General features: G+C 41.4%; 1 protein-coding gene across 8 annotated transcripts in view; it reads right to left on the bottom strand.

The window, feature by feature from the left end:
* Nucleotides 1-22,405, bottom strand: part of arhgef10la (Rho guanine nucleotide exchange factor 10 like a) — a 109,425-nt gene that overhangs the window by 8,458 nt on the left and 78,562 nt on the right. For 7 of the 8 annotated variants that reach the window (XM_036950493.2, XM_021569476.3, XM_036950490.2 and 4 more), the window contains 4 exons: nucleotides 9,307-9,521; nucleotides 8,265-8,422; nucleotides 5,866-6,008; nucleotides 2,656-2,827 (listed from right to left, as the gene is read on the bottom strand). In XM_036950493.2, coding sequence (XP_036806388.2) covers nucleotides 2,656-2,827; nucleotides 5,866-6,008; nucleotides 8,265-8,422; nucleotides 9,307-9,521 — 688 coding nt within the window. Of the gene's footprint in view, nucleotides 1-2,655; nucleotides 2,828-5,865; nucleotides 7,772-8,264; nucleotides 8,423-9,306; nucleotides 9,522-22,405 lie in introns of all 8 variants that reach the window. The other variant, XR_016488007.1, reaches the window with a different exon arrangement.

Raw genomic sequence — 22,405 nt, 5'->3', positions numbered from 1 at the left:
GTGATATTTCAATGAGGACCTTTTGAATTACATGTATAGAAAATGACTATTAAATCCATTAGCAAAAGACACAGGTTTTTCTTCTCGGCTTTAGAAAATTCTCAGCTGTTTACTACATCAGACAGAAACCCCCCCTCGATGAGGAGCAGCACATTAAAGGGCGAGGATTTGGGCAGTAGATCATTAATTCTTGTCCTATCAAAATTAAGGGAGAGACAGATGGGAATGGAAGTGCATTGATCTGTAATAACTGTATCAGTATTCCATGTTTCATGTGTATCCAGAGGAACCGGGTGCTCCTTTACCCATGAGCACAGCAGAAGAGAAAGTAAGCAGGAGCCCTCTAACCACCCCTCATCCTAGCCCCCCTAACCCCCTTCGTGCCCTGTCTCCTAACTTCCCCTGAGGCCAACCTGCCTCCCTCTCTCATTCTCAAACATCCTGCATATTTCATCAGGAAGTGCTGGAGTAGGGAGGAAATGACCTAAGGTTCACCGAACTATATAAAGTCTAGACATCTTGACCGATAGGCACTTGACGAAGAAGACATTTCTAACAAAAATAAACTTTGACCGGAGAAAGACAAGTTTGGGCTTTCTGAACCATGTCTCTTTTTGTTCTTTTCTTCTCCATGCAACTTCTGAAAGAGGGCAACAAAAATGGACCTGTTGACAGTAACTCTGGCCGCCTCTCCTTCCAGTTCTCTGCTGCCAATGACTGGAACGAACGACAAAAATCTCTGAAACTGGAAACACTTATCTCCCTCACTAGCTTTAAGCAGCAGCTGTCAGAGCAGCTCACAGATTACTGCACCTGTACATAGCCCACCTATAATTTAGCCCAAACAACTACCTCTCCCCCTACTGTATTTATTTATTTATTTTGCTCCTTTGCACCCCATTATTTCTATCTCTACCTTGCACATTCTTCCACTGCAAATCTACCACTCCAGTGTTTTACTTGCTATTGTCACATTCTGACCTTTATTTCTTTTGTTTTGTCATTATTTAGTATGGTCAGGGTGTGAGTTGGGGTGGGCAGTCTATGTTTGTTTTTCTATGATTTGGGGATTTCTATGTTTCGGCCTAGTATGGTTCTCAATCAGAGGCAGGTGTCATTAGTTGTCTCTGATTGAGAATCATACTTAGGTAGCCTGGGTTTCACTGTTGGTTTGTGGGTGTTTGTTTCCGTGTCTGTGTTTTTTCACCACACGGTACTGTTTTGGTTTTCGTTCAGTTCATGTTTATTGTTTTTGTATCAGTTGTGTTCAGGTTGAGTATTTCTTATTAAAAGAACCATGGACACTTACCACGCCGCATATTGGTCCTCCGATCCTTCTCGCCTCTCCTCTTCAGATGAAGAGGAGGAAAACCGTTACAGCTATATTGTATTTACTTCACCACCATGGCCTTTTTTTTGCCTTTACCTCCCTTATCTCACCTAATTTCCTCACATTGTATATAGACTTATTTTTCTACTGTATTATTGACTGTATGTTTGTTTTACTCCATGTGTTGTTGTATGTGTCGAACTGCTTTGCTTTATCTTGGCCAGGTCGCAATTGTAAATGAGAACTTGTTCTCAACTTGCCTACCTGGTTAAATAAAAACTCCCTGTGTCCGGCTGCTGAAGCTTGATTTGGTGCACTGCCTTTCTCTCCTTTGAGTTCTGTCTGACTCTGATCCTCAGTCCTTTTTACGTGCAGAATATCAAACTGAATGAATCCAGACAGCATTAGGAGAAAGGGAGCACAGGCTTGACTGAGTTGAGGCCCCAGGATTTTAGGCTGTAATGGCTCCCTGGGCCATGGGTCCCTGGGCTGATATTGAATCAAATTGATAAAATGTGTGGAAGGACCACCCTGAAACAGGCTCATTTCTGTTTCAGCCAGTCCGACGTGTTTACCCTGACTCCCCCATACTAACACTGGAAATACCTGGATTGGTTGATAAATATTTCATTCATCATGGAGGAAGATGGAGAGTGAGGAGAATGTATACAGCATCTTAAAGGGGTTGCAGTGAGAGATAAAATAAAAGAGAGACAGATAAGATGAGAAGAGAGAAAGCGTGAGAGAGAGAGAAGAAAAGAAAATAGAGACGCAGGTAAAAAGAAAACAAAACTGGCACAATACAAGTGTTGCCAGGATATTGAAGGAAAGACGAGTGCTTCCATGGCAACTCGTGCAAAGAAAACCTTTGTCTGGCAGCATTGTAACAGCTCGTCAATGATTGTACTTTTGTGAATTCCTGCTTCTCACCCTATGGCTCCATCGGGGCTTCTCAGGGTCTTTAGATGGCTACTTATTCAGGTCAGTCCCGGAGTGCAGGGCCAAAGGAGCAGCTCCAGCAAGACAAGACCAGAATATCATTCCAGCGAGAAGTGCAGTATCGACGTGGCTTAATTGGTGCCATCTCATTGCCCTTGTACAATGAAGGCCCCCAAAAACAAACTAATGTATGCTATATGTTTTCCTCCTAACCCCACAAATACAGCAGGTCAGGCTCATGACAAAATAGATTTTGTGACAGAACGCTAGCAAAGACTTGTGGAGTTGACTCTACTGTATAAACAGAAAGAAAACATTGACCCCCGGAATGAGGAGGTCATGACGAATCCCTATAGCAACCTGAGTGTAGGCGTTTTGAACTGTACCTGGGTTGTGCAAAGATACTCGTGTGGAGATATTGATTTCCTGCAGATGCTCCAGTGTCTCAGTGTGGAACAGGCGAATAGAAGAGCCCTCACTAAAGGCCATCCAGACTCCTCCTCCAGCCCGCACCATATGGGCCACGCTCACCATGGGTTCTGGGTGCACCTCAAACCTCTGGAAGAGAGAAGGAGAGAAGCAGTGAATAACTATATTGGAAACTATAGTAGAGATGGGACTTAGGCATAGAGAATAGGCATAGAGCTGCAAAGCAAATGCTTACACAGAACATGTAGTTAAAATAAACAGTATAGCCCCATTTAGACCCAGTTTACATTGGTATTTTAAATGAAATATACTGTAGATCTGAGTTTTTTATGAATCCGATCAATGTTACATGCAGACATCTTGGTCTAAATACAACAAAACAGATGTGATATGCTTTGTCAGGAATTTGATATGAAAAGATTTGAGACAGGATTTTGTCTGGGTTGGCTTTCTCTGCTGTCAGATATGATGATAATGGGAAAAACTACTGAGGTACTTGGGTCCAGTCTGGGGTGGGGGGGGGGGGGGGGTTCTTACAGAAATCTGGAAATCTATAATATGTTTCTATGGATAACTGATTACCATATAAAGTGTGATGTTACTGTCTGTAATTGCTTCTTTACCATTGCTCTGCACATTGTTAAACGTATGTCTCTGTACGTAGACATCCAATCCATAATGAAGTTATAATATCCTAGATCTACAGTATGACTTCATTAAACAAATGCATAAAGTATTGTGCATCCATGTCATAAGAACCCCTCTCCAGGAGTTCTAGTTCACTGTATCCATGGACAACACTGCTAATGTGCTCAGACATAATCATACAAAGTGAATTACACATGAACACCATTAACAAATTACATTCGGATATTACTTGTTAACAAAAGACTAATAGAATGCCTGAGCGTAGGTTTGAGTACCCCTCTTTAGAGCTCTTTCACAAAACCCAAGTCGGCCGGATGACTGGAGATTAACAACCCTGCACCAACCCAGAAAAGGCTATAGCGTGTCTCTCTTGAGATCGTAATGAACTGCACCAATGTTTCACAGACAGGGGCATCTTTTCTACTGTGTCAGTATACATCTTCCTCCCACCCTCCAATTTCTCAAGACCACAGCAAAAGAGGAGGCGTTTCAGGCACACATTCTTAATGAGTAGCTGAGGAAGAGCAGCGCGCCTTATCATAGTTAGGCATGCTACCCCCCGAGGTCTGCACCATAACAGGGGCTGGCTCTGGCATCGTCTCCCCGCTCCTATCACTCTCGGTTCATGAGTCCGGGGATGAGAGATTAGTCAGGGAGACGGCTGAGGAGGGGTGCTCCCCCCTGTGCACCGGAGGACGGGGATTACCACCTGTTTGTGTGCCCTTGCCAGAGGGACCTCCTTTGTTTGAGAGTGGGGAGAGTAGAGAACCCTTTGATGTGTTTTCTCTTTTAATTGACTCCGCGGCAGAAGGTGCCTGCTCTGCTCCACCTAGGAAGAGAGGAAATCGCATCCCTTCCATTTTCAAGTGCAACCATTCAATTCTATAAAATATTTAAGTCCAAAGAGCCCTATTTCAAAGAAGAAATTAAAAGAGCATTGAAAATGTCAGTGAACCATTAGAAAATCATGGGGCGGGTTTAAATCAGTGATTTTGGCATGAACAGACAAATTGTTAATTAACAGGCTAATTATTGGTTGACACCCTGTCATCATGACACCTTGTCTAGCATATGTTTCAGTGGATATGTCATTATCAGACTGCTTTCAATTTGATCTGTCCCCTGTATCCCAGTGAGGACAAATGTAAAACAATGCCATAGCTACAGTAAAAATAATGAATTAACTGGTAGGGTAATTGAATAGAAGAGGTTAGTGGAAGTGAGATCTGTTTACAGGGCTGCATGACTGCCAGCCTTGGATACTGCCTGGAGAGCCTATCAGAGCAGATATTTGGTACAAAGGTCTCTTCTAAAAATGGATGGTGTCAAATAACTGAAGGCAACAACTGTTCACCCAATTGACACACTGGTATTAGCGAGATGAGTTCTGCATTGCTTACAGCCATGAGAGTGGTAGCAGTGTGACAGAGGTAAAATGCCCCTTCCACCCAGCACTTCTGTCACACAAACAGCAGCACCAAGTCCTTCATCAGCAGAGGGGAGAATCACTGCAGGCTAAAGACCCAGCGCTAAAGCCCCAACGCCTGAACAGCTCATTAGCCCTGCATTACACTGGGTGACAAGGTGTCTGTTCTCAGGAGGAGCAAATCCACAGCCACGGAGGTGAAGGAAGGAGGGGAGTGGGCATGGGTAGGACAGGGAGGAGAGGGAGGGGGAGTAAGCATCATCCTCTCTTCTAGAGAGAAGTAGAGGGAGGGAGGGAGGGAGGGAGGGAGGGAGGGAGGGAGGGAGGGAGGGAGGGAGGGAGGGAGACATGTCATGCCATGCCCTGCATCCTCACAGTCCTGCCTGGTTAGGCTCTGATGACAGGCCTCTTTTTTTTTAGGGCACATGGGTCATTCTCTGAGCTCTGTCATAATGCAGAGCACACACAAGGGTCCCTTCAAGCACACACACAGGAGGAGTGGGGGGAGGAGGACAATAAGGCTGATCTGACTTAGGCAAGCGGGCTAGACCCCTAAAGTAGAAGAGGGGTAAGTCTGAGCGATCACGATCCTGACACACACACCCCCCCACCCCCACTAAGAGAGGTGCAACCAGCACCGACGCAAGCACACATGCCTGTTCACCATGCAGAGGGGATACGCTGGGACGAGCCAGACATAACCTTGTCTCCTTTGCGTGGTCACTCAGCTGGCTAAGCTCTGATCTCCAGAGAATTGAACAGGGAGGAAAGTGTACAAGCATAAAGAGCCACTGCTGCCTGAAAACACATTCTGATGCCAACATCCCCACAAATACTTTAGGTCAAAGTATCAATGTAGAACTCAAGGAGTTTTGAGTTCCAATATAGTTTATAGTTCCAACATAAAGTGTGTTTAGGTGAAGGAAAGGACAGTGTATTGTTGAGACAATTCTGTGCATGAGCCTCTGCTCTTAAGCAGTTGTGAAAAGGATGCAAGATGGAGGTGAAGATGCTTTCCTGGAGCATTTCGAGAGGCTTGTATTTGTGTGCTGTTGTTCAAACTATAACGTACTTAGTGCATCTCCTATTGTACCTGAGTGGAAAGGCTGGAGCCCTTGATGACCGTCACAGAGTTGGCACAGCTGGCCCACACAGAGTCCTCCAGTACCAGAAGAGTTCGCACAGGCTCCGGGCCCACACTCACAGTCCTGCAGGTGTCTGGCTCCCACAGCTCACCTGAGAAGACAACACAACAAATGCTCAGAATCAGAACCCTTTAAACTCTTACTATACTAAGAACAAAACAAAGTTTTGCTCAAACAGCTAACAAAATCATGACTTGTTATCGCCAGTTTATGATTATGTTTTAAATACATGCAAAACTTTCCGTTTGACTGCGCAGTGTGGTGATTCAGCAGCTGTTGCCTTGAGCAAGGCAATTAAACTACATTGCTTCTACTTACACTCAAGCAACTTGCCCTGGTGTTCTCTAGACAAATATTCCAAAGTGAAAACACAAGAAAATACTTACACTTACTGTTTCACACACGTGCATGTGCAACTAAGCATGCACATGTGCAGTGCGCACACATGCACTCACACACACACAGACATACACACAGAAACCAGCGTGAATCACAATTTGATGAAAACAAAGTGCCTATGGACTGTACTTTGAGACTAAACAATAAGGCATTCCTAACATCCAAATGCTAACAAATGCCATACAATTTAATCAGCTTCCTAACCTCCTTATCGCCACTTCATTTTTCCGCCCGTCGGTGTGAAAATGAAGCAGACATTTTTCCTTTGAGTTGTAAACACAGGGCACCCATTGCAGCTACCCTGGCAGTGCATTATGAAGCACCTTACATAAGCTTTTCCTTTGCTGTGCTTTAATGAAGCAAAATTAGAGAAGGAAGTGCGCCCAGCCATTTAATTAACATTTTGAGTTGTTTATTTCTTGCCTTTCAAATTAGAATAGCTTCACAATGCCTTCTGACTTCCTCAGGTTAATTGCTTGGCGGGTTCTAAATGTCATTCTTCCACATGTTTTAATTCACTTTCTTTTAAGTCCCCCTAGCCCCATGCACAAGCCTTGGCCATGTCACAGCTCTACCACACGCACCACCGCAAAACACTGGAAAATGGTCAAAAACGGTTTCAGACCATCAAAAGATTTTCTAAATAAGTTTCTGAAGCCCAGACCTTCAACACTATGAACAGTATGAATTATATTTATATGAGAAAAGAAATTGGGATTATCCGCTAAGCAACAATGTGCTGGGCAGGCTATTCATATGCATTTTGATAGAAATCCCATGTGAAGACTTGATATTTTCCTACTCTTGCAGACATGGTTTCCAGGCAGCAGTGTGCCATCCAGGGGCATCAATCTTTAACAGCTGTGCAGAATGCACAAACATTGCCTGGCACCATCCACGCTCCACTCCAGAGCTTTTTCCCTGTCTTCTACCTCTTTATTATTTATTTATTTTACATAACATGAATAGTAATATTTAATCGGCACGCAGCACACTGGCGTAATTAATCATCCTTTCTGCTTGGCTGGAGGTGAGAGGACAGCAGAGTGCTGGGTGGATGCAGGCAGCCACACTGACACAGCCAGGTAAGACGCACCACACCGCAACCGGGCAGCCATTGTGCTACCGCAGGCTGTGATGACCTACTGGGAGATTGAGTGTTGAGATGGTGCTCCTAGTCCTATGATATGCCTGTCTGACCACAACATGAGCACACCAACCACTGTATGGTGACTTCAGGAGTCATTTCCTTACACTAAGTGGTAGCGAAGATCACCAAGATTGGGCATGAAAAGAGGTATTTTAAGTATTTCAAATATTCTCCAAGGTTGCTTGTCTGAAATGAATTGGCCTTTTGCAAACACATCCACTTGATGGATTCCCTGAAAATCCTATCACTCATAGCACGTCTCCTCATGCAGAATCATATTTCACACACACTCACGGAGGCATTCACTGCAAAAGAAAGAGACATACATGGGAATTTGAAAGATGTACAAATTGAAACAAGGAAACAATAAGATTAACATTTGCACTACTAATATGATTGATTACTTAATTAAAAGCCATTTTAATAATGTTAATAATGTCTAATATTAAAATAACTATTCCATTTTAATGTCACATTTCATACAATACAATGCTTAAACATTGTTGCTACAGTAGGCTAATGAGTGAATGAAATGATTACCTGAATTAATACAAATTACTAGCTAAGAGCATTAGTGGCGTAACGTAATTATAAAATTATTCCATTCTCCTGCTTTAATTGTGCAGTGATTGCTTTCCTTGCTATAATGGTGATGGCTTGAAACATATACTTCTATGTAGCTAACATTAAATAAATTGCTATGTTAGTAATGTGATGATTCAACAATTCTGTCATTTTGGATTGAAATCTGATGACTATCTTCCTGACATACAGGGGGAGACCTTGGAAAGACCTTACCACCATTACTTCGTCCATACACCATCATGGTTCCATCTCTGAGCCCAGCGAACAGGAAGTTGATGGAGTGTTTGAGGCACAGGACAGGACAGCGCTGAGGGTTACACAGGGTCAACAGGCACTGGGCTGCAGTGTCCACACTGCCATACACCAGGATGCTGGTGGCAAAAGGAGCAGGAACAATGTACACTGTACATGATAAATGAACATCATTTATGAAGACTGGGTACCTTGATGTAACTGGGCACTTTGGACCTTATAATGTGTGTAGGCAGCCCCTTGCTCTTTCTTGTGTTTAAGATTCCATCTGAACTTCACTGACTGTTCTGCACATTTTTCCTAAATTTACAATGAACAAATGCACACCTTTGGAAAAATATGTTTATTTCTCGAAAGAGAACGTTAACTAGTTGACAGTCAATTGTGTTCCACAAAAATAAATGCTGAAATTGTGCTTCTATTACACTTTGTATTTTCCCTCCTCTCAGGACACATATAGTGAATGAGTCAACATAAACAAATAAACTGCACACTTTTCACTTTATTCTGGTGCCCAAATGATTAACAAACAAATTGCAGAGGAAAATAACTACAGTCAACTGGCAATATGAGATGCAGGAGGACTGTTTTCTCTTAGAAAGTAATGTAATCACCAGGACTGTAACAGTCTGAGATTCAACTATTCCTCCATTACATGCAGTAAAATCTGAAAATATAAACAGTAGATGGGAAAATAAGATATGGTTGAGCACCAGGATTCCAGGTGTATGAAATCAACTCGGATTTCTTCGTCCCATCTACTATTGACAGATTTTGTTAGTCTTGAGATTAACCTAACATACTATACTGCATGGTGATACAGAATATGACTCTCTGTCAAAACAAATAGACTTTGTAAGTAGGATAATAGTGGTGACCAACAATAATAAATACAATAATATTTCTGTATCATCATCATCCATCCATGCATCCATCCACATTACTTAAATGTAACTTACACCATTGTATTTGACAATTTCTCTAAAAGCTGTGTTGACCTCACCTTCCATCATCCAGTCCCAGACAAATGGTGTTCCCCACCCCAGTAGGGCTCCTGAGGGCCACAGCCTCCATCTCCTCTGGGGTGCTGGGTTCAGGCACATACTCCAGACACCTCACTGGGGCCCCCACCTGGAGGCTCTTCACTGGGCGTGGTGTGGGCCTGTTCAGGGAGAAGATCTCCACCTGCCCCTGGGTAGCATCTCCTCCACTGGCCACCTGCAGAGAGAGAAGGTAGGTATCCAAGGTCAGTAAGATATTCTCCTCCTCTGGCCACCTCTAGAGAGAAAAGTGGGTATATAAGATTAGTAAAATACTCCTCCACTTGTCACCTGCAGAGAGAGACATTTAAATACTCCTCCATTGGCCACCTACAGAGAGGGAAGTTAGGTATATAAGGTCAGTAAGATACTCAATTACTAGCCACCTAGAGAGAGAGAGAGACACGTGGGCATCTATAGTCAATAAGATATATCTGGGTCAAGACATCTTCTCCACTAGCCACCTAGAGAGAAAGAGGTGTCCATTTAAAGGTCAGTAAAGACTGTAGATCACAGCAATTAACGGCTAACATAGCACAGGTGGAGAAGGTGGATGGTCGTTTAGAAAATGTACTGTAGCGTAGGAGAGTTACTTGCTCATGCTTAAGTCTTTGTAGAATTTCTGAATAATTTTAGAAGACACAGAACACTCTCCTGTAATACGTCTTAGCTCTGATATCCGCACCTGTTAGCAAATCCAGGCAGTTTCAGCAAAGTGTAAAGTTAAAATCAAATATCCTTTCAAATCCTGTCTATATTCCTCCCTCACTTTTAAATATCCCTCAGATTCAGAAACCACAAACCGCAATGGGTTCACAATGTCATCTCTAGAACATCAAACCATTTCTAAAACAGAGATATTTTCATCAGCAGAGAACAGACAGATGAAAAAAAGACTTTCAAAGACTGTGCATCGCTTGACAATTGAGGGTTTGTATAAGATGATGATTGATCTAATGCTTGAGTCGGGGACTTAGCAATGACACACTCAATCCCAATGAAGGGATGAAATACAGCAGTTGACTGTTGAATTAGGAGACAAGGTGACCCCATTAAAACTCATCTTCACTGAATGGACAGAATGGTACAAGGTTATTGGTCATTAGGAGGGGGCACATTGAGCAGTTGTTGTATGTTGGTGGTCTTCCTTTACTCACAGTCTATAGTGTCTGCTAGGGCTGAGTTCGACATAGAGTGTGTTGGTGAATAGGCTGAGTGAGTCATGAATAGCAGTCCAACTTCTAAAAAAGTCCAAAATCCAATAAGAATCCCTGACAAAACAAGAGAGCGGACCTCATATAATCAAAAAACCGCCAGGCAATCATCACCAACTCCCTCTTGGGGTTCCACACTCTCTGCTGTAGGCCTGAGTGGCTGCATGCATGAATAGAGGCTTGATTCTGCAAGTGTCACACTCATATTGGCCTTGTGTCAAGCCTGCCAATGTCAATACAGGGGAAGGGAAGAGAGGCAGGGGGTAAACCTGGATCTGTAGCAATTTCAATTAGGAGGCTCCAAATCACTCTCCAATCATAAGTGAAATCTTCATGGGTTTTCACAGGATTCTTTCACCAAAGTTGTTTTTCTCTAGATATGGGACTGGTGCAACGGTCCAACTGAAGTGTAATGTTCCTCACAAAAACTGACACTGAAGATGAAATAAGGATTTTCCCCGAGTCACATTATGGGAATAAGACATAGGATAAATATAGTCTTTAGCCCCTTTCACCCCCCCTGCCCGGCCTTTTTTGCATGCAATCATTTGTTAGATTTGTGTCAGCATGCTGGACAGGAGTAGTCCCATGGGCTCTGGAGAGCGAGCCAGAGAAAATAATGGACTGTTGCACAGAGACGAGCTCCCCAAAAACAAAGCTTAAAGGCAAATGGCTCTGTGCAACCACAGCCCTAAGCAACCCCAACTTCAACATTCTCCTACACTTAAGCACTCACTCATCCAATTCCTTCACAGATCCAGTGAAATGACTGTGCCCTGACAAACTCATCACTACTTGTTTGTGGGAATAGATATCTGTTTTGTCAGAGTGCATAAGAAACTTCCTGAAAGTAACTAACTCTACCAGTGTTAATTAATTTAACCTTTATTTAATTAGGCAAGTCAGTTAAATTCTTATTTACAATGACAGCCTACCCAGGCCAATCCCTAACCCGGACGACGCTGGGCCAATTGTGCGCCGCCCTATGGGACTGACTCCCAATCATGGCCGGGTTGTGATACAGCCTGGAATCGAACCAGAGTCTGTAGTGATGCCTCTAACACTGAGATGCAGTGTGCTGGACCCCTGCGCCACTCGGGAGCCCCGGAAATGAGATCGGTCTGGACCGAGGGAGGCAGTGGGAGAGGATGATCATGGACATGCCATGGTGGGGACGCTGAATGAATGCTCAAGTCCATGTTATTAGTCACAATGTGTTAAAATTAACCTTTGTAAGGTTGACAATGACTCATTCTAAACTTTATCTCATGTTCTGTTTCAAACCTGCTGTTTTGAACACCTTTACACACCATGAGGATTAATCTGAAACTGTCTGAAGTATGGAGTGGGTGAGAGGAAAATTTATTTATGGTATACGTGGGAAAAACACCAGTCAGAAAGGTGGAGTGAACCGGTAATGTAGGCAAACAGGGAAATTCATGTGAATCAGGTTGATTAGAAACAATGTCATTACTCTGATCAAAGTCAGGAGAATCCCACCAGCCCATCTCACTTTAACATGATTAGTGTCATCCCTCATTTGACAAGCCTGCCAGGGAGGTAGATCTGAGACAAGTGGGGGAGTGAGCCGAGCAGAGCAGACCACTTGATCAGTTGTTTATTCATGGATCCACCGGCTCTTATAATGATATTGTGTATTTTATTAAACCCCTTTCTCCTAACTTTGGGGATGTTACGGAATAAAATACAGGCATGTGACATGTCTTGGAAATAACATTTACTTAGGTGCTTAAAACACTTGATCTTTCAAGTTAGTTATCGTGTCATGTGTTGCAACTTGTCACACATTAGGCCTACATAACTCCAGTACTTGATAATATCAAGCAAATCCTCTAAATGTAATGCTTTATTTATTAAGGTTTAAAGGATATTCTGTTTTGTGAGCTAACATAACATAACAAACACGGCATGGGCATGTAAAGCACTGTTTAAAAAGGATACTGAGAGATGTAGGTCATTTCTCTACTTACCCAGAGTCATCTGAATGAAGAAAAATTGTGTTTTTCATGGCCCTTTCCCCCATTTTGACTATCAAGAAGGTGAAATATTTGGTTTTGAGTAATATAATACAAAATCATATATGCCATTTAGCAGACACTTTTATACAAAGTGACTTACAGTCTCATGTGTGCATACATTTTTAAGAATGGGTGGTCACGGAAGTCGAACCCACTATCCTGGTGCTGCAATGCTCTACCAAAAATGCCTGACAAGTTTTAAAAAATACTCTGTGAAGCCTCAATTTAATATGATTTATAAAGCCTTTATTAAGCTGCTTATGCCGCCATTTATAAAGCACAGCTTTTTGTCATATTTGACATAGTGGGCTATGAACCCTTTATAGAGCATGACATACGGTTATAGATGATGTGTGACACATTTATGTAGTGTTTATGAAGCCTTTATAAGATGCATGGAATTTAAATATTGTTTGAATTATTTAATTTTTTGTCCAACATAAATAAACAATTCCAGGTGAAAGCCAAGGCCATTTCCTTCAGTAATCCGATTAGGAATAAGTAAAAAAATACATTTAAAAAAGTATATGTCCATATTCCCACCAACACGGCAGCTGAACCCGTGTGTCTTGTGCGCTTCTGTTTGTTTGCGTGTGGGTTTTTTAAATAATTCCAAATACTCCGGTAATATTTTGATATAGTCAAGAAATGACTTGCTATATACATTTTACACTAGAAGGTGCTGCCCTTGCCTGCTGCCCTTGCCTGTCTACCTAACCACATTGGGCCATGCACCTGCCTGGTTGAAAGCCTCCTCTTCTACCCAGCCTCCTGACACAAGCCTCTACCAAATGAGTGTGATACCTAGGCTACTCCCATGGTGTGCTGCACTGCTTGGCCACCACCTTTCGGTCTGCTCCTGATTACACAGGCCTGCTCCCCCCGTCTGGTACAGGTACCCCTAAGCTTCGCTCACTGCTTCAGCACACATGTACACTTACAAACTTCAGTCTCTGATCTGAATGAATTGTACCTGAAGCCTATGGACATCTGTGAGCTTTGACTCAGGAACTTGTATGCACTTAAGATTGTATTACTTGGCCTTTATTGTTATTTTATTATAGATTACTTATTGAAGTTTTCTATGGTTATGCCTCTAAGGCGCATGAACCGCTAGCGGGACACCTACGACAACATCCGGTGAAATTGCAGAGTGCGAAATTCAAAATACAAAAATCGTAATATTAAACATTCATGAAAATACAAGTGTCATACATAATTTAAAAGCGTAACTTCTTGTTAATCCAACCGGGTTGTCAGATTTCAAAAATACTTTACGGCAAAAGCATACCATGCGATTATCTGAGGACAGCTTCCCACACCAAAATACTTTTTCAACCAGCACAGGCATCACAAAATCACAAATAGCGATTAAATAAATCACTTACCTTTGAAGATCTTCCTCTGTTTGCAATCCCAAGGGTCCCAGCTACACAATGAATGGTAGTTTTGTTCGATAAAGTCCTTCTTTATATCCAAAAAAGTCTGTTTAGTTGGCGCCAATTATCTCAGTAATCCACTCTTTCAACATGCATACAAACTAATCCAAAAAGTTACCAGTAAAGTTCGTCCAAACAAGTCAAACAATGTTTCTAATTAATCCTCAGGTACTCGAACATCGAAATAAACTATAATATTTAAGATGGAGAATAGTATGTTGAATAGGGAAGATAAATAACGAAGAGCGCACACCTCATTCACAAGCCAACAAGACCACTTTTCTAATGAGAGACACCTTATAGTTCTTCCAACTACTTGTTCATTTTTTAAAAAACAAGCCTAAAACCCTTTCTAAAGACTGTTGACATCTAATGGGAGCCATAGAAACTGCAATCTGGGTCCCATCTATTTGTCTTTCCCATAGGCAAGCACTGAAATGGCCTGTGACCTAAAAAAAAAGAAGAATCCGGGTTGGATTTTACTCGGGTTTTCGTCTGCCATATCAGTTCTGTTATACTCACAGACATTTTTTGACAGTTTTAGAAACTTCAGAGTGGTTTCTATCCAATGCTACCAAGTATATGCATATCCTAGCTTCTGGGGCTGAGTAACAGGCAGTTTTCTTTGGGCACGTCGAAATTTCGAACAAAAACCAGTCTCCAAAACAGGTTAAATGCTGAGAAATGTGGGTGTTTTTCCCATGTTGCATCCTGGGAGAAACCATACGCTTGCCAGGCTATTGTACTGGAGAACTTTGCCAGTTTTTCCCAATCGACATGGGAGAAACCGCATGCTTGCGTTTACATGTGTGGATTGTTCTTTCGGTATTTAACTATGTCTCTGGACTGTACGCACCTTTTGAAATACCTTGTATTAAAGACTTGTTCCTCTCAACTTTAGTCTCTGAATCCAAAAGTTGTAAAATTCTATCTAGACTTGCCATTATTTTACTTCTTTTACTGTCAGGAAATGTGGAATCCAACCTAACCATTTCTACCTCATCTGAATTAAAAAGTAAGAATGGTCTGAAGTTTCTGCATATAAATGTAAGAAGGCTTCTTTCGAAACTTGATTTTGTGAATATTTGGATTAAAACCGTAGAGAGCATAAATACATCTGGGTCTTTCTGAAACCTGGCAAAAAAAATCTATCATTGACAAAGACATTGGCATTGATGTTTAGAATGTTTTTTTGGTCAGATCGCAAATTTAAGGGTGGTAGTGTTGCTATATACATAAAATACACATTTTTGGCAACCATTCTGACCTTTGTTACCAAACCCAAGCAATTTGAATATTTGTCCTTGAATATAAATCTCTGTGCATCCTTGAATCTTGTTGTCTCCTGTTGTTATAGACCCCCGTCTGCGATTGCTGGCCCTCTGGATTGCATTTTTGAATTATTATCGCAGAATGTGAAATCTGAATTTGTGCTTATGGGCGACCTGACCTGAACCTAGACTGGTTGACATCCAACTCTGATCAACTCAATAATATTTGTAATACCTATAATTTTAATCAGATTGTTAAAAATTGTTTGCAAGGTGTCCTATAAAATCATCTTTGTTTGTTCTTATTTTAACAAACACTCCACATCGTTTTAATGCTTCTGGTGTATTTGCAAATGATAAGTGATCACTGTGCTGTTGCTTGTGTAAGGGATGGTACAATTCCTAAACTACCTCCATGTACAGTATCATCATGAAAAGAAACTGGAAGCAGTTTGATACACAGGGTTTTTTTTCATTATGTTTTTAACATTGCCAGGAATAGAGTTGAACATCTCTGATGTTAAATTAGCCTTTTCTTACCTCCATAAAGCATTCTAGGATGTATGCAACAAGCACGCCCCTTTCAAACAATACAAAATTAAGGGCAGAGACAACCCTTGGTTGTCAGATGAACTAGTCTGAATTCATAAGGCTATGAACCGAAAACTGAAAGCAGACCACTATCTCAAAATGTGGGCAGGTAGAGAAAGATTTAAAGATGCACAGCTCCCTAAACAACTGCTGGTTGACTCACAGGTGGTAACTGTGATAACCTCTATTCTGAACTCTTTCAATCAACATTTTCTTGATGCAGGCAGATTATTTGATCAACCTGAGGTCAACATGAGCCCCATGTGAAATTACCTGACACTCCCGAGCACTCATTCTCCTGGTTTTCTTTCTTGCCTTTCTCTGTTTCAGAAGTGCCCTAAAACAATTGATGTAAAAAAAAAATACCCTGACCCTGATCATCTAGACCCCCGCCTACTACAATTAGCTGCAGACATCATTGCTCCCCATTTAACATGCATCTTTAACATCACCATAGAATGTAATGAAAACCCCAAGATGTAGAAATCAGCATTTGTCCTACCTCTTTTGAAAGTAGGTGATCCCACTCTACTGAATATCTATCGCCCCATATCTAAATTGTCTGTTCTGGTAAAGGTATTGGAGTTCCTAGTCAATAAGCAGTTTAAAGCCTTCCTCCAGGAAAACAATACCTTGAGTGGTATGCAATCAGGTTTCAGTTCTAGCCACAGCACTGTCACTGCAGCTTTGAAGATTTTGAATGATATGCATTGTGCCCTGGATAAGAAGCTACATTGTGTATCTGTATTCATAGACTTGTCAAAGGCATTTAACACTGTGGACCATACTGTCTTGGTGCAGAGATTGAAGTGTATTGGGATTACTTGTCATGCTCCGGAGTGGTTTGTGAACTACTTGTCAAATTGAACCAGCAGCATAACCAGCAGCATACAACCCTGTATCCCACTGCTAGCTTGCCTCCTAAGTTAAAGCAGGGTTGGTCCTGGTGGGAGACCATATGCTGCTGGAAGTGGTATTGGAGGGCCAGTAGGAGGCACTCTTTCCTCTGGTCTAAAACAAATATGCCAATGCACCAGGGCAAAATGATTGGGGACATTTCCCTGTGTAGGGGTGGTGTCTTTTGGGTGGGACATTAAACGGATGTCCTGACTCTCTGTGGTAACTAAGAGTAGGGGTGCTATTGTAAGAGTAGGGGTGCTAACCCCAGTGTCCAGGCTAAAATCCCAATCTGGCCCTCATACCATCATGGACAGATCACCTAATCATCCCCATCTTCCAATTGGCTCATTCATCAACCTTCCTCTCCCTTGTAACTATTTCCCAGATTGTTGCTGTAAATGAGAATGTATTCCCAGTTAACTTACCTGGTAAAATAAGGGTTAAATAAAATAAATAAAAAAGAACCCAGTGTGTTAAAGGAAAATTCCACCCAAAACCACTCATTCCTATAATTTACAGTGTTAGATAACATGAATACGTGAGAACAATATTTTTTTGTGAACAAATGTTTGATTTTGGCGTTATAATAATGTTGGTTGCAACATGTGAAAATCATTGTGGAAATCTTTTGCAGCTCAAGTTGACTACAAAATCCACAATGTAATGCTTTTTCTATCGGCTGGCACTATCAACAAACTGCACTATCAATTTAGGAGTCTACAATCTCACCATGTTCAACCTACAGATTGATGTGCCTCACAGAGTGGAGTCTGGAATTCGCAACAACAGAGAAACTTTTGAGGAGATGGGAAATTCCATAGGAATCGTTTTAATGCCCATTGTGCACATTGCCCATGCTACGTCAATGGGCCATGCAGTGCATTCTGGCAATTCTGGGACAAGGAGAGCTCTCCTTCAAGGAAATAATGGGAGTCAATTGGGCGCTAGTTCAAAAACCCAACATTAGCATGAATTTTGTAAACAGGAAGTACACAGTGGTGGAAAAAGTACCCAATTGTCTTACTTGAGTAAAATATACCTTAATAGAAAATGACACAAGTAAAAGTTAAAGCTACCCAATAAAATATTAATTGAGTAAAAGTCTAAAAGTACTTGGTTTTAAATATACTTAAGTATCAAATAAAATGTTATTGCTAAGATTAACTTTTTTGAACTTTCATGTGCTTAATAACAAACGTGTATGCCATCTGTAAATACGAATACAATTGTTAAATTACAAGCCTTGTTGGTTAAGCCACAGAAAAAGTGAGCGAACCTTCCGACTGGCCATGATTGTCTGGGATAATGAGTGGCCTGGACATGCCAAGAGAAGAGTTCAGATTGGTCTGCCACATAGCAGGCTTCTGTCTATTTGAGCTGGTCAGTCTGTGTTGGTAATCCTGTTGAACACTGCTTTAAAAAAAAATATTGTGTAGTGGAGCTGTATAAGTGTTGCTCTCCACTTTCTGGAGGATCGAGTTTCGAAATCAGTGGAATTAGAGTATGATGGCTAAAGAGATGGAGAAAACACCTGTCTCCGGATTACATCTTCAAACTAAGGGCAACTGTGGCATGGCATCCGTGACAGGGAGATGCATCCTTCATGCGTTAGCTAGCTACAGTTTCAAATATTACACGTTTCAAATTTTTACAGAAAGGGGTTTCATTTCAAGCTAAAGTGTACTGTTAGCTAGCTAGCTAACGTTACGTGTATAACGTTGTTATTCGTATCCCAGAACCGTTTGCTTTTCTACAGTAGCTAGTTAACCAACCAGGTTCAATGTTATCTCCCAGCAGATTCATGCAGGGTAGTAACGACATGATTTGGGACTATGTTCATTGTTGTTTAACTAGCTAACGTTAGCTGGCTGGCTCGTTAGCTAACGTTATGTGGCATGTGTGATGTTACACGTTGTTTACCTAGCTAGGTTCATTGTTTACCTAGCTAGCTAGCTACATGTCTTAAACTAAAGGGTACTGTTAGCTAGCTAGCTAAAGTTAGCTGCTGGCTCACTAGCTGACATTATTATTCATATCCCAGAGCTGTGTGCTTTGCTAGTTTGAGCCTAATGTTAGCGAGCTAACATTGAATCTGGTTGGTTAGCTCCCAGCAGATTCATTGTTGTTTAACTAGCTAGCGTTAGCTGGCTAGCTCGTTATCTAACATTGCGTGACATGTGTGATCTTACATGTTGTTTACCAAGATTCATTGTTTACCCATCTATAGTAAACTCACGTAAACTCGTACATCACTTTGGTCCGTACAATTGCCCTTATTTTAGCGCCCCAAAAATGTAATACTTCCAGATCAACTGTAATGTCATTACCATTGTAAAGCACAATTTATCCCCTTTCCAACAAAATAAATGACATGACCGAAACTCTGCCCGTTTCTGCATAATTCAAGCAGGCAATGAGCCCCGTCGGGTGTTTTTAAAAATGGCGGGTGGGGAAGCGAAACTAATGCGTGATAGTGAGAAGGAAAGATGTCGTGTGGGAAAACTGCTTTTTTTCACTCGATCTGTCCAACTAATCACCTTATCGCCTCTAAAATGTAAATAAAACACTATAATGAGTTTATATAATGTGTGATTACATACCTATTTGAAGGTTTGTGTCGAATTTGAATCGGGTTTTTAGGGCGGTGCTAAAGTGATCTTAGAAGTAAATAGCGGCTTTGAGAATGATGATTGCATGCAATGATGACGCAAAAAATGACTAGGTATCCCCCCCTTACCCACGTCACTGTCCATTTCTTGTTTTTAAACGATGAGAGAAGTGCTTACACCTGGTGGAGAGAGATTGTAAGACAGAAATAGTTGCTTTATGCGTGCTGTACGTTACGACATGACACGTCAAGATGTAACAGAGGGTCAGTTTTTTCAACTTTTCTCCAATACTATAGAGCCATTACCATGTCGATCAACGCTTGAATAGAAACCTAGTTCACACATCCGATTTTGACGTCAACACAGTCGCTACAGTCCCATTCGTTTTCTTTGTAGCCTTGTTTGAATGTTGCAGTTGCGCACATTTGTACGGAATGGGGTGAGTTCACGTTAGCTAGCTACATGTCTTAAGATAAAGTGTACAACACCCGTTGAATATGGCCAGTGTCATTAAACGTCGGAAAAAATCTGAATTAATTTGTTGCCAGCAGAGCCGGTTAGGCTGTTTTCATGTTATCCAGAGGTAAACAAATCATTGGCCAAAGCATCAAATGTGCGCTCTGAATGCTCCGAGATCAAAACAAGGTGGGTGGGGCTAAAGCTTAAGAGGGTGTGAATGATGCTGAATGGGTGTAGACAAAGAAGAGCTCTTCACTAGATACCAAAACATTCAAAGTAGGCCTAAAAGTAATATCTCCATTTTTTTTTCAGAGGTTTGGACGATTCACAATATATATCTACATTTCTTGTTTTTCTCTAAACATATTAAAAAAGGCCAAGACATAATTCTTAACTGAATTTTCTTTATTAAAATAAATATATATATACAAGGCCTCAAGGCCTATTTGTGCAAAACAAATTAACAACACACACCCACACGTCTATTCTATTGTTTAGAATGTTAGACCACTAGCTGTTAGAATATGTCATTTATATAATCATTTTGATTGAAAATGTATTAATTTAGTTAATGTGTTGTTATAATTAAAACAGCCTGTGGTTATTTGCTATTGGATTGGCAGAATGATAACTACTAATACATTAGCCTACAGAACATAACTTTTTTGAATGCACTTTAATTATCCAATGTCACACTTACCGATGGCAAGGTGAAGCCTGTGCCCAAAGCACTGCAGGCGGGTCCAGTTGTTCAAGCGCAGTGCTTTTATCATGTTGCTCCTGCTGTCAGTTGTCATGCACACCTTTCAGTCTTCGCTCATATTCCACGATGCCAGAGAGTCTCTGAGACCCTGGGATATTACTTCACCCGTATGATCATCGGGGAAGTAAGACGTCTGGAGGCAGACATTTTGCAATTTACAGTCTTCATTTATGTAGTGGACTGTCAAACTTAGGTATGGCTCTGTCGTTCTGCTCGACCATAGATCAGCTGTGGTGGAAAAATAAGAAACACTAGCCAGCTTCTCTGCGGTTCTTTCGCGGGTAGCAGTGTATAATCACGACAGGGCTTCTTCCGTGAAATACTTGCGGCTTGGCAGCTGATATTTCTGGTCAACTGTACCTATATCTTATATCATATCTTTCGCCATGGTCACTGCATCCGTTATCTCCTTCCACCTCAAACTTTTCTTGTCATAAGGGATTACGTTTGAAAAGGATGCGACTATGGTAGTTTGTCTTTTAGCAGACGTTTTGGGAATCGGGCGACTGGAATCGGCATTGCGTAGTCTCACGCATTCCTCCCATTCCACCTCACGTTTCAGTTGCAGGTGATGGAAGAGTTGTAGTTGTACTGCTGCTTTTCTTGGCAATTGTCTTTCGACACATTTTGCACAGGCCATTCGTTTACTGAACATCAGATCTCTTCAACACAAACCACTTCCATATTACTGAAAAAATATTGCTGCCCTTTTTGGGGACGATTTCATATTCACGAGAGGCTGAGCTGGCTTCTTCTCTTTCCATTTTGGTGGAAGTTTTACCACCGCTACACTTCTCCAGCGTGGTTACAATTTGTGAAAGGCTGTCTAGGGTTGTAATTGGTGGATAACCTCTGTGCACGTGTTGCATACAATTGGGACATGATTCGGCATTGGGCTGGCAGAGAAGAGACAGTGAGATGCTGCATTTGTAAAACATTACAACGTTATAACAGAACCTCGATTCTTGCGATACAGAGCTAAAACATAAACTTGAATATGTCATAAAAACGACATTTCTCGCCCAGCCCTAATTCAAAGGCCGTTTTCTCAAAAATGAGTTTACAAGTTGATTAACTTTTAAAACAGAATTACTTTCCCATTTTGTAGCTCTCTACTTTTATCCAATGTAAAAAAAAATACACAATTTCAAATTTTGCTACACAAGACCGAATCCAGGTTGTGAGTCACAAATGACAAAAATGTAAATATAAATATTGGGTTTTATTACTGTCACAAAGCTTGTTTTTTCCTTTGCCGCCAGAAAATAGTTGTTTCGTTGTACTTTTCTGTCAGTGTTGGACTATGGTGTTACTATTTACTGTATGTGCAAGCTTCAAGCGCTACACTGAAGGCTCTTGACTATGTGTGTCATTCAGCCCTTGATTTTGTCACCAATCAGAGACGTCTAACTCACCATTGTGATTTTTACAGTGCTGTCGGGTGAACATCACTAGCAACACGCAGGCTCAAACACTGGTTCATTCTCATTTTAGGAAAACTGCCATTTTATCTATACCTCTCTTCTAGCTCGAAATTAAAACTAATTTAAGCTCTCAATCTTGTTTTATGCTAACAGTCCTAAAAATGAACTGAGCATGGAAAAAGGTCCTTTCAATAATCAGCCTTCTGGTCTTGGAATTCCCTCCAAGCCAACCTTAAATTCCAGGACCTGGTGTCCCTAGAGCAGTTCAAATGACAAATAGATGAACAGGTTCTTGAGACCCGGTGTCACTAGTTTGTGTTGCCTTATGTAAGGAAGCATGTTGTTTTACTTCA

This window comes from Oncorhynchus mykiss, chromosome 17, assembly GCF_057628025.1.
Source record: "Oncorhynchus mykiss isolate SJ-2025 chromosome 17, ASM5762802v1, whole genome shotgun sequence".
NCBI lineage: Eukaryota > Metazoa > Chordata > Actinopteri > Salmoniformes > Salmonidae > Oncorhynchus > Oncorhynchus mykiss.
Note: the sequence above shows the minus strand (reverse complement) of the source record. Positions and strands in the feature narration are given on the sequence as shown.